The sequence below is a fragment of the Saccoglossus kowalevskii genome, chromosome 12 (assembly GCF_978046115.1).
Source record: "Saccoglossus kowalevskii chromosome 12, keSacKowa6.1, whole genome shotgun sequence".
Classification (NCBI taxonomy): Eukaryota; Metazoa; Hemichordata; class Enteropneusta; family Harrimaniidae; genus Saccoglossus; species Saccoglossus kowalevskii.
The window spans coordinates 10598247-10616062 of NC_140652.1; the positions used below are offsets into that span (position 1 = coordinate 10598247).

Here is a 17816-nt window from a genome sequence, read left to right on the forward strand (position 1 = left end):
TATCAGATGATGGACTCTTTGACCTATGGGGTGCGTCCAAGGGTGAAGGGTGGAGTTACCAGTAAAGATACTAGCTTAGTTTGCAAGTTTGAATTAGTCAGCAGATAGTTCCCAGAGTGTCGACAGTGTTTTGGGACAGCTCTGTGGGGAGCAGTTGCATTTCTGCTAAAACCAGGAGTCAGCTGGGATGTGGTTCTCATATTCAGAGAGCTTATGAGAAGAGGAACTCAGAGAACTGTGTTTTCGGGAAATCGGTCCGGAATCAACGTTTCCAGCTGTATTTCAAGATTTTCTATGCAACGGGAGTGGGTGAATCTCACCCTGAACTTTTGGTGACTCTGTGGTGACATCAGTTCTCGTCCATCAAAAGAACCGCTGACTGGTGACATCTGATGGCAGCTGTAACTGAGCTAATACAGGGTACAGTAATTCTACCTCTCAACTTTCTACTTTCAAACTGTCTGCTGAATAACACTTGTACTGTGAGTTGGGATTGGTAGTCAAGTTATGTCCCACTGTACAGAGAACTATTTCTGAATTATGACGATTGATTATGATTATTGTTCAGAATTTCTACGAATGAACTTTTGATAACATTGTTGTTGAACAGTGCCCTCAACGCTGTGCCTGAATAATTTGCGGACACACCCAGGCCGCGCCCGTTGTTGTTGAACAGCGCCCTCTACGCTGTACCTGGGTAATCACCGGACACACCCAGGCCACGCCCGATTTCGTCGTGCAGCGCCCCCAACGGTGGATTTTGTCAAGCCTCAGGAACTGCACACAGAAGTTGACTGTGATTGAACTGTGACCTGATGTGACATCGATGCTCAACTGTTGATGTATTCATGTGTTCATTACTTATGCACACTTGTGTTTTTTGATTGATTGATGGTTATTGTTCCTTTATTGTTGATAACATTGGCTTTGTTAGGGACAAATTAGCTGATTTTATTATTCATTGAGGAACCGATTAGCACATTTAAACTTAAACTCTAATTAGCTAAGGTTAGGTTTTCTTTCTTTATATATTTTCAGGATATCATATCTCACATATTTATATGCATATGCTAATTATTGTACCTTTGTTTATTTTACTGCATTAAAGATTGTGGAGTTAAAGTGCCTGTGTGTGCCGCCTGGTTTTGTTGCCCCTGCTTCCGGTCTTGGTGACTATATCGACGAACCACATGTATCTTTCCTGTGCCGAGCCCCAAAATTTATCTTTCCCGTACACATTTGTCCCACTGAATCACTGATCTGTGAGGCTTTGTGAACGGTGTGTTACAACATAATAACACATAAAAACTATCTGATGCACTTATTGTCACCAATGGAAAAAATGCACTTAAAATTTTGCAAGTACATACTGATAGTAAACTACAGGACCACAAACCTTGCCTGCTTATTAGAATTGGGACGATACCCCCTAATAACTACATGTATCAGACAGATGCTTAAATATTGGTTGAGATTGCGTAATGTGCCTGAAAACAGCCTCATAAATGAAGCATACAGAATGGCAATCAATATGGATAACTCAGACAGTCAAAATTGGGTCAATTCTATTAACATAATTCTCAAAGAAATTAATATGGAACATGAGTGGGAAAATGTAAAGATTAATGAGAACAAAAACCTAATAAATAATGTTACTACAGCACTTTAAAGAAACTTCAGAATAAACAGTGGAGATTCTCTAAACAATGACAATAAAGGTATTAACCACAGAAATAAACTACGTACTTATAGAAAATTAAAAACTGAATTTGGACTTGAAAATTATCTGCTGACAGTAAATAACCCACTACAAAGATCATCAATGACCAAACTAAGATTAAGCGCACATGTTTTACAAATTGATATGGGCAGATAGCATAAAATTGACATTACCGAAAGAAGCTGTCCTGTATACAAATTATATTGAAGATGAATAGCACTTTCAGTTAAAATGTCAGTTATACAAACATGAAAGACAAATCCTTATCAACACATTTAGACAGTGTTCTGAGGGAAACACTGATAAAAGCTTTATTAACATACTAGGCACAAAGAATACTGTCATGCTAAAATGTCTAGCAAAATATATATACGAATGTTTCAACATAAGAGAAAGAAAATAAAAAAACAGCTGCCTCACAGATATCTAAATAAGTAATCCTAACATTTACTTAATTAATTTGCATTTCTAACCCACTTTCGGTCAAGTTTGTTGTTTTAGTTGTGTTTAGTTTAGTTTTTTTATACTAGTGTATCTTCTAGTGTATCATGTTTCTGACATTGAATGATAACCATGCTTTATTGTACTTAGATCTATGTCCATTTTTAGGATACGACTTCAATAAAGACTATTACACTACACTATATGAATATATGAATTATGTTTTTTTGTGATTCACTAAGCCAGAACACAACCTGAAAAGTGCGATCGATGGATCAGTGCCTGCTCTCGGGCAGAACATTTCGTTCGACACGACATCCAGTACATCTACGTTTGTTCCCTGCATTTTGTGGAAGGAAAATGCCTCACAGAGTTGCATCTAGACTAACTACGAGCGACTGAAAGAGGTTTTGAATGCTGTAATTCGAATCGCGAAAGGTAAGGCCGTCACTGAACCAAGTAAACTTGTTTCAGAAATTGCCGTGTACTGTAGATAAACTATGCGTCGCAACATAATTTGACATTTTAAAGCGTCTTCCTGTCATAGTTAGACCGCTAAACATTAAATACCACTAGCGTTATGTCATGACAATCATTATCGAGTATGACAACTAAGCATTTTACGTTATATGCCACATTAAGTTATCATATTAGCCACATATAATACTGGAATTTATTATGAATGAAAAAAATGTATATTATCATACATACATTCTGCTTCATAGAGAATATTATTTTCTAACATCACATTAGCCATTTACAATTTCAGTTAGTATGTGCATCGAGCTATCTCAATTTCATGATTAATATTGTTGATGGCTTTTTGAGATCGATAAAAATACCAAAAGTAATATGGCCGAATTCCTGTTTGACAGCTATGTCCTACACAAGGTCAGTCAGGGCAAGTTTTGTATCGTGATTTTTTCGAAAACCAAATTATCAATGAGTATGTATTTTTCTCAAGATATTAATTAATTACTTATGAACAATCGATTCACATAATTTGCTGAAGATAGGAAAAGACGGTAGTTATTGAGTTAATTGATAATACGGGCAAAAGGTAAGAGATGCTATGACTTGCTTGCATGACTATTTAAGAGGGACACCATCATGTCCTACTGATTTCCCAGGATATATGGCAGTGATTTCATTCATTATATTGCTCTCATTCATAGAATGAAAATAAAAAGTGTCACAATAATTGTCAGTCAAATACTGAGTAGAGTCGCAAGTTTCGATCCGGTATTGGTGAAAAAGTGGTAAAATAATATAAAAATATTCACTACCTATTCACCAACTTTTCAACTAATCATTTCATTGCACTGTCCTCCCTAAATGCTAAACAAATGAATTCACAGCCAAACCGAATAACACATAACTTCGCTACAATAATAGACCATATAAATGCCAACTTTCAGGTTTTACTGACATCACCGATCACCTTTGCTACTTTTGAAAATTTTAATAATCTATTCCATAACAAATCATATCTTGTCAGAGACTTCTGTAGTTGTCATATTGACAAATTGTACAGTAAAATTTCAAATATAGATTGGTCAATTATTACAAATATTTTATAAAAGGTTGAATCTGAAGTGGCTCCATTGAAAATAAATAAAAATAAACGGAGCAAACTAAAAACACTTTGAGTCACACTGGGTCTTCTTGAGTCAATACAGGATAAGCATAAACTATATGCAAAACTTGTTTAAATCAATTTGACGCAAAGACGTTCAAATAAAGTACAACGTGTACAAAAATAGTCTTACCACTGTCATAAATCTAAAAAAATATAACTATTCGGCTCAAGTAAATAAATTAAATATAACTCTTCAAAACTGTGCAAAAACAATAATCGGGCCTAGCACTTTAATGATAATATTATGAAAAAATTGGTTTCACAACCATCTTGGAAACCCAGCTTTAAAAATTTACTCACACAAATTACGCCACTTATTGGTCTGATTGGTAAACTACGGCACTATCTTCCTAATGCTACACTTGTTTGTTATTGTTGTGTAATTTATTCCTTGCAGGTGTGAAGAATTCTTAAAAGAAATGCATAGCAAAAAGATTTAGATCTTTTCAAAAACCGAATTTATTGATACTTTCCTGAAGGTCAACCACAATTTTCATATAACTTTGTTCCTACAATCACTACCTATAAAAAGGAATAAGGAATAATAGCATAATTTGTCAATTTTCCAGGAAAAACATGATATCCTTCACAAGAGTTACGTTTTACAAATGCCTCTTATTCTTGTAATTTAGAAGATCACTCTATTGATATCCTATAATATGGATATTTATGTACTTATTTTGAACTTTGTAGTTGCACGTGAGAAATATATGTTTTAAATTATGTACCGTAGAAAAAAAATAATATCCACACGTATAGACTCATTTATGAAAAGGAATTTATATTCCAAGAACACCAAAACAATTTAAATAATATTTCGACCAACATTCAGATAAATACAGTTGAAGTATGGCTGAATTATACCTGTTTTGTATATGCTGAAATATCCATTTGAAATATACGTTGTAAATTACGCAAAATAACCATTGTTCAATATACATGTTGGTGGATGGTTAAGTACAAAGCAAGTATATTTGAAATACATAATTTCAAAAATATGCAATCAACAAATAATCAAGTATATATTAAGTACTTTGTAATATACTTAATAATATACGTTAATATACGTAATATACGTTAACTGCAAACAGTTTTGTTATTAGCTTGCATGTAACATAATTATTTGATTGTAGTATTATTACCGTGGTCACACTCACTCACTACACACTCAAAATATTTTAAAATTTCGAATTCATATTTTGATTGGCTCAATATTACTGTAATCACACTGAATTGGTATTTTTATTTCAGAAATTGTGAATATTAGAAAATACTTTCTGCAGTTGGCGAAAAGTAACTTCGAATTCTGTCAAACTATATGCCGATTATTTGATATTTGATACAAAGCCCCTGTGTTGCAAGCTGACGTAATTTGAGTTTGTTTAATGCAAAATTTACTTAAGATCTATAATATCATATACCGTATTTACCCGGGAAGAGCTCATGCCTGGGCAAACGCCCACCAGCACTTTTGATACAATAAAAAAGTTGATGTCGTATCCGGGCATACGCAAAAAATAACAAAAAAAAATATTTTCTATTCGTTTACTGTGGTTGTATTAACAGTTGACTTTCTTACAGTCTGTTGTGATGCTTATTAACATTCTTTAAAAATAATTGTTTATTGCATAAAACAAGGGGTAAACGCGAAATAGCTGTGACCGCTGATTTACAAATATTTTTCAAGATATTTTTTTGAGAATCATAACAGTCAGCATGTCTATAAAAATGCAAATTAAGCAGCAACGGTAGTTTTCTTATTGAAATATGTCGTGGCCGTTTGGTTTCAAGCAAGGTTACACTCGGTCGGCCGTAGTGTCATCAAAAATTAAACCAATGGTGCAATATTGTAGTAGCCCATACTGAGAAGGTCGTTGAAATCACGTTATTGTGGCTTCATAAAATATTTGGTAGCCGCTTGCGAATTCATAACTGGGGCCAGCAATTTTGCAATATCAATGTTACCATCTTTCATCATCGCTATTGCATTTGTGTGATGAAAAATTCTGTCGGTGGATAAAAAAAAACACTTTTTATTTCAAACCCACTGCGATATACATATAGTGAGACATTCCAAAGGCCGTAACTTGCTGAATGATAACTTTCACTACATGATTGATAAGCGTCGAATCTGATAAAAAGCTATGTAACGATTTGACCTCTATGATGAAACACTAGTAGTGATGTCATTCTTAGGTGACCAGTAAAAAAGATACAGCCAAGCGACCCCATTTTTCTTGTCTCTTTATTGTGATTAGGCATGAATGAAAAGTGGCAAGCTGACAGACTGCGAAATCCGTGAATTAAAAGTCCAAAAATTGTGTGGACAAACAGATATGGATTCTTATAATTTTTAATGTGTGATTTTGTAAATTATTTTTGATCTTGTATGACAGTTGATCCGTTATTTGTCGAGACGGGAAATAATTTGACGCAGTTAACCCCTGACATTATAGTTCATTTTGAGTTTATGCGTAAAGGGCGTGTTTGTCGACGGAGAAATCCTAATTCAAATTATTCCTTACTGTCGATTTTTATTATTTCTTGTTTATTTGTCACATTATAAGCAGTAAATTATTTTTGTTTTACTTCTAGTGTTGCATATTTTTCATTTATTTATGTTGCATGCTTTCATTTGTCGTTCTATTCCCTGCCGCAGTTCGATCTGCCTGTTAATTTTTGCGAATTTTCTTGTTTTTTGCCCGGGATATCCGAGCAAACGCCCAACTCTTTGGCAATTGTCCATGTTCAGGACCCTGGGCTCTTACCCGGATAATATGGTATATTATGATTGGGACGTAATATTTGTCAATGTGAATTAAAACTGCATATAAATGATATTAGTATGTTTGATGAACATTGATAACAATACACATTAGTTTAGTCATATTCTAAATAATGTAGACAATTTTATTTCTCTCTCTATCAGTATACATTACTTGTGATGAAATTACAAATGGGTGAGGTACCAACTTCTTCGTCAAACAAATAAGCATAGTCGAAGGCGACGTCGTTATGGTGTGTGTTACTCATGTTCAATAGGAGAGGAGATTCATACAAGAATAATGTACCGATTTAAAACTATATTTTTTTTCAAAAAATAACTAGCATAAAATACCTGTACGACAAGCTTGTCTACAACAGATATAACGTTCATATACAAAAAAGTCTAATTTAGATATTCACAGAATGACTACAGTAGATATACTCGCTGGTTAAGGGTATATCATATTTAAATCTTGCTGCGTTTTGATTATCTTCAATTATCACAGTTTGACGTTTACAATCTGATATATAAACCAGGTGTTCAATAATGTTAAGCTATTAAAGTCGCTCTTATCATCACCGTTCTGATTGCCGAACATTACTTAAAAATAAAGTATGTGCATAGGTGAAATAGCAAAATATTTAATAATAGTCAGAGGTTATGGCATCCTTTTTCACAATCAATTTAATTAATGTTGTTTCTTCTCAGGGGTTGGTATCAGAACATGGTCGACATACTTTATCAATTCAATGGTGTCAAAATAATGTAAAAAATCAAATACAAGATTATGTCAAGACTTTATATCCATATATTGTTTTACTTATATAATTTGTTCGATGTATTGCAGATTACAAAGTAACGTTTGTTTTGTCACTGTGCGTGTTAGAATACGTATCCGAGAAAAAAGATTCAATCTTGTTAACAAAAATGTTTGAAATATTCAAAAGATACAATCGTCAACGTTTAGCTTAGTAAATCTATTTTAGTTTTCATTCTGACATCAGGTGTAAAACAACAACGAAACTTGTAACTAGGTGCAGATTTATCTTCTATTGGCCGGCATGGCATGGGCATATAATTATGCACTATTATATATTAGCCTAAATATATCTAAATATATTTATTTTGTCTTTTTTAACTGCATAATTATATTTCAAAGATTTAATACAATCACCGCAATCGACTTAGTCCATACAAACATTATGACACCATAGTCGACTTTCGCTAAAAGGGATAATATCTCAAGATATCGGTAGTTTTACAAAATACTTCTTGAATGTTAACAATTATATTATTTCAGATATCGTACATGTGACATAAAGCCAAACATATATGAGATGACATTTCACATTGTCCAACCTCAATTTCTCAAGCTCATGAATTTGTCACAGATTGCGACTACTTTTTGAATCAACACAAAATTTAGTATTTTAGTGTTGTTACTAACGCGTAGCCCAATCGATCATATATTTTTAATCGCCCCCGAAATAACTATTCCCTAATCGCAATAGGTTTATCAAACGGTAATTGGTATTGACTTACACAATTGATGAAGCACGCTGATCAATTTTGCAAGTCAGTCCCAACCTTAAAGGCTATCTCAACTTCACTTGTATGGTTCGTAATTGAATATTTCCACACTCGTTTAACACATGTGGAATTGTCGGATTACTCGTGAGATATCTTCTACATCTGAATGCATATTCAGACTACAACAGTGTGAACTGTGAACTGCAATACATTAAACAATTATACTTGGGTTTTAGAAATATTATATACTTTATTTGTTACTTATTTAAATCACTTCTCTCTGTTAACTAACGCCTAATACCACGTACTAACATGGAAACCAGTCTGTGTAATGACCAGCCTGTAATACACATGATTGTAACTATCACTACAATGACATCAAGCAAGTAATATTCTGTAACAGAAAGATGCTTCCTATGAACAGTTAAATGACTGGCACCATATTTGATCACGTGTTCAATCCAGAAAACAGCGGTTTCAGACGCATTCCTTGGAATATCTTTGACATCAGCCGATAATTGATTAGCTCTCTTACTGTACCTGAAACAGATTTAATTGAGTTATGAAACATATTGATTTGCTAATTTTATACCGCTCTAAAAATGTATAATAGTTTCTATTCGACTGCCATTGTACATGAAACATATGCACTATGACGTTCTCAATGAGTATTTATTGTAAAATACTTACTTTTCATTCAATAACACTTCCACAATGGCTTCGTACAAGTTATCACAATTCAGTGATTTCATTTTGACATATGTACCAACACCTTTAGATTTAATTTTAGCAGCCGTATCGAATTGATCAAACAATAGCGGTATGCACACCATCGGAACTCCATGATATATAGCTTCACCGTAACTGCTTAACCCGCCATGAGTTATAAATAAACGCGTCTTGGGGTGAGCTGATGAAGATAACAAATTCGAAATTACACATTTATTTGATACTTAATTTGATATTATAATTAATATTGATTTTTTTGCTCAAACACATAATTACCTCGCTCAAATATGATTCGTGACGGTACACTGTTACCGTTATGTGCATACAAATATGAACGAGCCTCAGAATGTTACAATGTTTTCAATCAACTAATGGCATGATATAAAAGTTGTATAGTTTAGTGATTATTATACGACACAACGGAATAAAAACGTTCCAGATTACATTGTAACCCAAACTTATCCATGTCTGTCTTTGTTGTTATCTCCTCAATTCAATAGCATATCATTTACACCTATGTAAATAACACAATTTCATCGTTCAGAATGACGTTGTTCAAAATACAAGCACCCAAATAATAGCTCACCTAAAACATCATTCTGGTTGAACCATTTAACAATTTTTATGTTGTCACCAACATGTCGAGGGGTTGTTCCACTGTAACTGAATAATATTTTGTGTGGAAATCTGGCAATTGTCGAGAGTATTATGTCAAGTGTTTTGCTTGGAAGAAATGTTATAAATGTTCCAAGTGCTACCACTATGACGCCCTCATCGCCAGAGTTCTGCATGAATTCTTCCAAATCCTGAAATATATTTAAACTCCTTTTATCTTTTCCAATACATTTCACGCTTACACATAGTTGCACAAAGAAGTGATAACTTAGGTTTAAGCAGAATAAAAAAGGAAACACGGTCATTTAACAGATGACTGCTTCAACCATATTGGATTTCGCAAAGGATAATAGATTAAAACTAGGATCACTGCTGATCTGCACTGGCTCGGAAGATGAATTCTGATTGGCTAAAAAAACAAAAGACTCGTGGCGTTGAATGCACGTTCATTCTCAGTAATGTTATGCAAATTAGAAATTCAAACTAGCTAATCATTTACAACCTTCCGAGCCAGTGCAGATTAGCCCTAGGATTATAGCGACGCTTATAAGGTATATATTATCGTTTCTATACGCACCTGTACCAACACTAACTGTGAACCTTTCCTGCTGTTTTAAGACAACGTCGTTATTTTTTGTTAAATTGTGTTCCTAATGTTCGTGGTTGTATAGTCGGATTGTCTGGTAATTTCATGAGGAAATAATGTTATAAAGATTTATTACTGTAGTTACCGTAACAGTGAAAAAAAATAATCTATTTAAAATCAGTGTCAGAAGACAATTCAAGTGAGTGGTAACAATGTCTAGAATCAAAACAAACATTTTTAATATATCCAATTAAGCTAACAATGTGCAGTTTCCCATTGCTTTTAATTCTCGACACTGCCTCTACACAATTAAAATGTCATCTGAAAATAATGAATATATAAAATGGCATACTCTCACGTTCCTACTGATAGACAACTTGGAACCAACTCTAAAATCCTAAAAAATGATAAAACAATCATTCCAATGGAATGACTTTACACTCGGCATTATAACCAGATAATTAGAAAATAACTAACAACGCTGAATGGAGACTAGGCGAGAGTCACAGTTGGTGATAGCACGGGGCTGTAAGGAGGAGATATGAGACCCACCCCTTAAGCAGTTCAATTTTTGACTCAGGATTTGTTGCATAATACAATGTGGAGGAAACGAACCTTAAAAACTTATTTTGCAGGCAATTCACACGTAGAATGCCAACAAAATGCGACGCTTCGAATAATAATTATTTTTTTATACCGAGTTGATGTATACATTATGCAAATGTACATATTTTGCAAATGATAGCTTTTTTTGGTGGAATAAACAAACAACTTCAATGAAAAATAATACATTACAGATTACAGTTAATTGTAATTGTTAATTGTTCAATGTTTATTGCTCTCTAGGTTTGTTTTATTTATTCTAATTTATTTTATTTTATTCTAATTTAATTTTTTCAAACAAAGAGTATAAAATTATTTATTAACACCGGATAACACTTGGCGTGATTCACCAATATGTAAGTATACATACTCACCAAAGGCAATGTGTTAGCTGGTTTGGCAGTCAGCAGTCCAATTGGAATGATATTAGGTACTAAGGGATGAACATATGCAACAGCAAAGTCTGTCACCAGAAGATTCAGGGTTGCTTGTTCAAATGGATGTCTTTCTGGAGTAATGTTGTGTTTGTGGTACAGCGTGACGAAAGCCGCATTATCAATGTTATTTGGAATCATTGATGCCAACAAGTTTTGAAATCTGGCTAAAAACGTCATTTCATCTGTAAGCATCATGGTCGTCCATTGAACGGGATAGTAAGAAATAGGTGCAGTCACATCGGCTATGTATTCTACATCTGACACAGTATGTATAACAACATACGGAATGCCCGTGTATTTTAATAACATTCGGCAACAGCGACACAAAGAGTCTGTAACTGCTATGTTGTAGTCTCTCAGTGATTCTCGAACATATGATTTGTGTAGGAGTACCGCGTCACAGTATGATGCATACGATTCACGAAATTTCCTGAAAACCTTGTCATGGGCTATTTCATTGTCGAAGTAATCCGCGAGAAAGTCTTTATTCACGTAATTTATAACCACTGGCTTCAAAGTGTGTATACCCGATTCCGTATACACGTTGTTGAATAAGTCTGTCGAGAATGTTAGTACATCGACCGAGTGGCCATGTTTCATTAGAGCTGCTCCTATGTAGGCTATATTTTGGGCGTGACTTTTAGATCCATGGAATCCGTAAATGAGTATATCGGCGCAATAGGATTCCTGAAATCCATGAATCAATACAAATAATACGGCCAGTGGCTGTATATATGCCCTCATTCTTGGTAATAGCTTCATTCCACACATATGCTGCACAGAAAAAAAGAAAACACAAAAATGCTAGTGTGGCAGAATCTATCAGTATTTGTTCTACCACATATACACCTGTTCAAAAATAAATTACAATACGAATGATGTTTAGTGAAACAAGCAGGATGATTTGTTATTAAACTTTTTGACACGACGCGCTACTCATTCAGTCAAAAGCGCTGTACATACAAATTAAAATTTATAGTGCGGGTTTGGTGTTTAATATTGTTATGAATGCAATTCATGTTACTCACCAACCGACCATATATACTTACATTGGGAAACTTCGTGTGTTTAAAAATGTGAATCTGTCTATAATGCCGCTCACCATTAGCAATGTATTTTTAGTACATCACAGGGAGAATAGAAATTATAATTAAAAGATGAATCTACTCCTCTCGTATAGTAGACTATTTTTTTTTTGCCAATGACGTCTGCCATCTAATTACAGAATAGAATGCTTGTATATAGATTGGTGCAATATGTTGAACACATTTCTCGTACGGGAAAGTACACGACTACCTAACCCGACTACTTAATAGTAATGAGAATTCGATATACACGTTAGGATATTAAGAACGAGTTCACAATAGCCACGGCTACGTGAACATCGCTCTGATAAAAAAATCCTAATTCTCGCTAATAACGTAACTTATGACATCCAGAGCATTCAACTATCGAACGTTTTTATCATCTGCGATTCTCCGATTATTTTCAATGTTGTTCCTATCATGAATTCAAAAATGACTGAAAACAAAGAAAGTGATGACGTCAGACCAGTGTTCCTGATCCTGAAAGACGTGCTACCTAATAAGCACTACATCTACGACTACATCTCCCACGAAGATATCTTTATTGCGGTCAGTAATGTTATATCCACGTGTTCCATACGCTGTATTCAGTCTGCCGGCGGACTTTGTTGTATCTACATCATCGGTAAAAAAATCGCATGCAAGTGATGTCATCTGGTATTGTTCTGCGGAATGCACTTATTCAAATTGAGGAGCACAATCCTTTCACTCGTCACCCTGGCGGTATTCGTCTCACTGTGAAAGGGCTTCTCATTTCAGCGGACGATTCGCTAATTGAGGCTTTACATGTAAAGTACGGATGTGAAATAACCAGTATCTCACATGAACAACTGCATGTACGTGAAAAACTGATTCAGTGCTATACCGGCAACCGTTTTGTCTATGGGAAACCGTTTGCCCGTCCAATTCCAACATATAACATCAGCTTGGAAAAAAAATATCAAAATACAAATATATTATCTTGAAAAAAACAACAAATCGATGACTACAATGCAGAAAAACTCCATAGCAAAACCAAGCCAATTCAACCCATAATATGATATGACGACTACATCTAATACCTGTACATTGGAGCAAGCCAGTGTCCATATTTGCAAGATTCCTCCGCTGACGAACCAGAGACACGTCATACGGAACAACTACCGACTTCCCCATCTACATTAATTTTATGATCTTGAAATGTTCATTGATTAGAAGTCCGAAGAAACACGGTTTTTGACAAAGCCATCAAATAACCGAGAAAAAAGAATAAAAAGAAAAGAAAATCCAACAAAAAATCGGATAGCGAAGCACAAGCTACGTCTAACATAGCACCATCAACTGAAATTTCGAGTACAAATGCACCCGATACAGGTTCGTTACGACGCAGCAAATCACTAGAATCCATTTCGCAATCGTCTATCGTCGCATTTTACGCTCTCACCGACAAGAACAGCTCTTTCCAATTAATATGGAATATCGTAATTCAACAAAATCAATAAATACAAGTAAGAAAAGACCACCCACTTCACCCTTAGAAGCTCTACAATCACCAACGAGAGACAAACCACCATAACTCAGACAGTGATAAATTGGGTAACCCGCATTTCTTAAACTATCAAGGTAGAATTAACATGCTTGACACTAAATGTCAAAGGTATTTGTGATAAAAGTAAATGATTCAATTCCAGTGGCTTCTCAAACAACAATGGATGCTTATTTCTTACAATAAACACACATGACTGAGGAGATAGTCCTTCATTTTGACCGTGATTGGAAAGGTAAAGCATTCAATTGTTTTGGCACTCATAACAGTCGAGGGGTAGCCATACTTTGTCGTCCCAAAATAGAAATAAATGAAATATCTTATAACGTAGCATCTGATGGCAGAACCATTTTTTGACGACTTGTGCTCCTTCGTTAATGTCTATTGTTAATATTCGAAACACGTTTCTACGTGAATATGCTGCATGGATTTTTTTCACACGAAATTCACAGTCTAATTATTCAATTATATTGTGGATAAATTCAATAACAAAAAAGATCGGATTGCAAGATCTATTTAAATTTCAACATCCGCCTTTAATTCCTATTGTTCAACACTAAAAGTTATATATGTGGCGCTTTATGAACCCTGACCTACGTAAATTCACCTATCGTCAACAAAACCCGCTTGTTCTAACCAGATTAGATTATGTTTTGCAACCTAAATTCGCCTGTAATTCAGTGACTTCCTGCTTTGTTAAACCAGCTATTCATACCGATGATCGCGCAGTTCTAATATCGGTTAAAAGTTCAGGACATCAAAGAGGACCAGGTGTTTAAAAACTGAACTTTAATTTACTACAAAGTGACCATTATAAAGAAGGTATCATATCTATAATTCGAAATACAAGAAAGGAATGTTCTGATGTCACTGCTGACGTGACGTGGGAATTATGAAAATCCCGCTGCCGTCAATTCTCAATAAATTTTGGCAAAAACCGTATGCGTCAAAAACGTGAGCTTTTATCCAAACTGGAGCAACAATTAGTTTTTAGAACTTAAAATAAATGATACACTCGATACAGATATACTAAATGAGTATGAAAACGTTAAAAGGCAAATCGAACAATTATATTCCGATCAAGAGCAGGGAGCGAAAATTAGAGCTCGAACTAAGTAGGCCACTGATGGTGATATACCTACACAATTTTTAACTCAATTTAGAAAAAAAAGAAGCACGAAAAACGACATACACGAAATTAAAAGTCGGCGAGAGAATCGTAAACACGTAAACACGCTAATAAAAATTCTTAAGTCAACTAGTCAGTTCTATAATACGCTGTTCTCGTCAAATAATGTAAATGTAAATGACAATGATATAGACAAATATTTACAATACATTAATCTAGAAAATCTAATTTGCAAACAAGAAAAAATAAAACTTGACTCTCCCATAACGTATGAAAAATGCACCAAGATCGTTCGGAAACTTGCAAACGATATACCTCTAGGTAGTTTTCTGGGAATACGTTGGCACCCTCATAAAGGTATGCTGTCTACTTCGCAAAGGAGTGCATTGTTGCGTTCGATACTATATTTACTAGAGAAATAAAAAAAAAAATTCAGGTAGCTGATGATACTACGATTTTGTATCAAATACAGATTATATAACCAGAGTAATCAATGTTTTGAATACATTTAGCTCAGGGTCGGGCCTATCCCCAAACGTTGGTAAACATCGGGCATTTGGATTGAGCCACGTAACAAACGACCCGATGATTTTGCTGGTAGAAGACGGCCAAAGATGCCAATACAATCTCCAGGTACATTTTTCTCTTATGACACTCGTGAGGGTATTTCTCTCGCTCTAAACAAAACTCTAAATGCCATAGAACATATCCTATCTCTATGGTCACATAGAAATATCACTTTATATGGTAAAATTGAAGTAATTAGGTCACTGGCGTCTGCGAAAATAGCCTACCTTCTTAATGTTTGTATCGTGCCAAATGTTACACTAAAACGTCTAGAAACGTTATTCTTTAACTTCCTTTGGGGCTCGAGAGTCGATCAAATTAAACGTAATACTATAATTGGTGACTAAAGTCAAGGTGGTATCAGAATGCTTGATGTTTTTGTACAGCATAAAGCATTCTTGGCCTCTTGGATTACCCGCATTTTGAGTATTAATCAGGCAGATAGTGTTCCATCTTGGAAATGTATCCCGTTATTCCTGATTCAGAAATTAGGAATTCAAAATATCGATAACTTATTTTTTCGAATGATTTTAATGATTCGAAGTACTACCCTGAAATTTTAAACCTACCTGTCTTCTACAAAAATGCTATTATAGCCTGGCACGAAGCTGGAGGTGGTACCTCAATAAATAAAAATGAAAACATTGGAAACCAAATATTATGGTGTAATAAATGGATACAGTTCCACGGTGAATCCCTTAACTACAAATCATGGGTCAATTCAAACATCAAATTTGTAAGCGATGTAATTGATAACCATGGTAATGTAAATACTATGAACCTGCTGCAAAATTTAAAATGTAAAGCAAACCAGTGGTCAATTTGTACCAAATGTTTTTCTCTGAGCTCAAATTGAGATCGTAAAAAAAAAAATGTGAAATGTATTATTTTCACCGTGTGACTTTTCTCTCTCAGTAATGTATACACACATGTGTAAAAATATAATTATAAAAAATAGATAAAGACCACGTTAAGCAGGTGACAATAGTTTTCACATTCCAAACAGGTTCAATGTCACCAGGAATATGCAATTCATCCATTGTTGGTAAACGATATATGATAAAACGCATTTGAATAACATTATATTGTAGGAATGAATATGACTGTATCGAGACAATTAATATGTCTGCCATTACTGATGTACAGTATGCTACACATACTCACACTGAGAGGCTTCACAATCATATGCCACAATTGGAACTATGATAATTGACCACGGAGAATTTTCTTGTGAATAAATAACGCAATACTTCAATTGTGATTAACCCAATCTTTTTGCATGTCGCTAGAACTGACTATTAGTCACCCTCGGACGATATGAAAAACTTAGAGAAGCGCTCCGCTTTAATTCGATATTCAAATACATGTACCCACAATGCAATTCAGGCAATGACGCATTTGTAAATTGCATTCCTAAACTAAAAATCCTGCATTCGCGATGGAAGAAATATTTCATGCACGAGCCTTTTATAGCTCGTTGTGTAAGTGTTAATTGAATCTATGATTTGTCAGGATCATAAATTATACGTTGCCAATTGAATATATTAATATTAACTTCTAACTGTATTTCTCATCAGCTGTACAAAACTCAATTGTTTTGGTTAAATATATTTACGAGAAACAAACAAGATTAAGTGAGAGACTGAATTTAGATCATGCATTATTATTACTTGGAAATTTCAACTGTGATAAAATTGGCAACATCATTTTGGATTGTGCGTGTCATGTGAAAATCATGTGTTAGACCGAGAATATATTTAAATATATTTAATTTTCCTGTTTACATGTTTGACTGCAAATCGAACAAGTCGAAAAAAATGTACGATCATTTTCTCCCAGCAGTATGCACACAGTCTTTGTATGGTGCATGGAATAATGCAGACAATTGTTCGTTTGCAACAAACCGCCTACTTTCCAAATACGTGAGAGTATTTTATTTAACATTTAACGCACAGATTATATCAGTTATATATGTTAAACATGTAAAATATACATCTCGAAATACAAATATTATAAAAGATTGTGTATATTTGGCTGTGAGGCTACATGAAAGCATTGAAAGATCATTCTGAAATAAATATATTGTTTGTCAGCAGTAGGGCCGAAATGCTGATTTTTTTTAACTATATTACTATAATCGTATGGGAATCATTTTACTATATCAGCTGCTTGAATTGCACCCTTGGAAACCCCAATGTTTTTATCAGTAATGCTAGTTTGACACTAGGACACGTTTTTCTTTATTTTAACCAGGCAATAAACCACTGCGATTGGTGCATTTTTAGTTTAATCTTATGAATGGGAATGTTTTCAACTTGGAGTAAACATTGTCAGTCAACTGCACTGAAGCCTCGCCTGTTGTCTATTTAAAAATTACATTTCATTTTAATATTTTCACTGTTTAATAGTGCCGAATGCTGTACAGTAGTGGTAATCTGTATGT

General features: G+C 34.4%; 1 protein-coding gene across 1 annotated transcript; it reads right to left on the minus strand.

Moving 5' to 3' along the window:
- Positions 1-6679: 6679 nt before the first annotated feature.
- On the minus strand, positions 6680-16702 carry LOC102802804 (UDP-glucuronosyltransferase 2C1-like). Its single transcript, XM_085506126.1, has 5 exons — positions 16538-16702; positions 11005-11841; positions 9413-9632; positions 8788-9007; positions 6680-8637 (listed from the first exon to the last, which is right to left on the minus strand). The coding sequence occupies exons 1-5, from the start codon at positions 16556-16558 to the stop codon at positions 8385-8387; spliced, it is 1551 nt and encodes a 516-aa protein (XP_085362252.1). The 5' UTR covers positions 16559-16702; the 3' UTR covers positions 6680-8384.
- Between the last annotated feature and the right edge of the window lie 1114 nt (positions 16703-17816).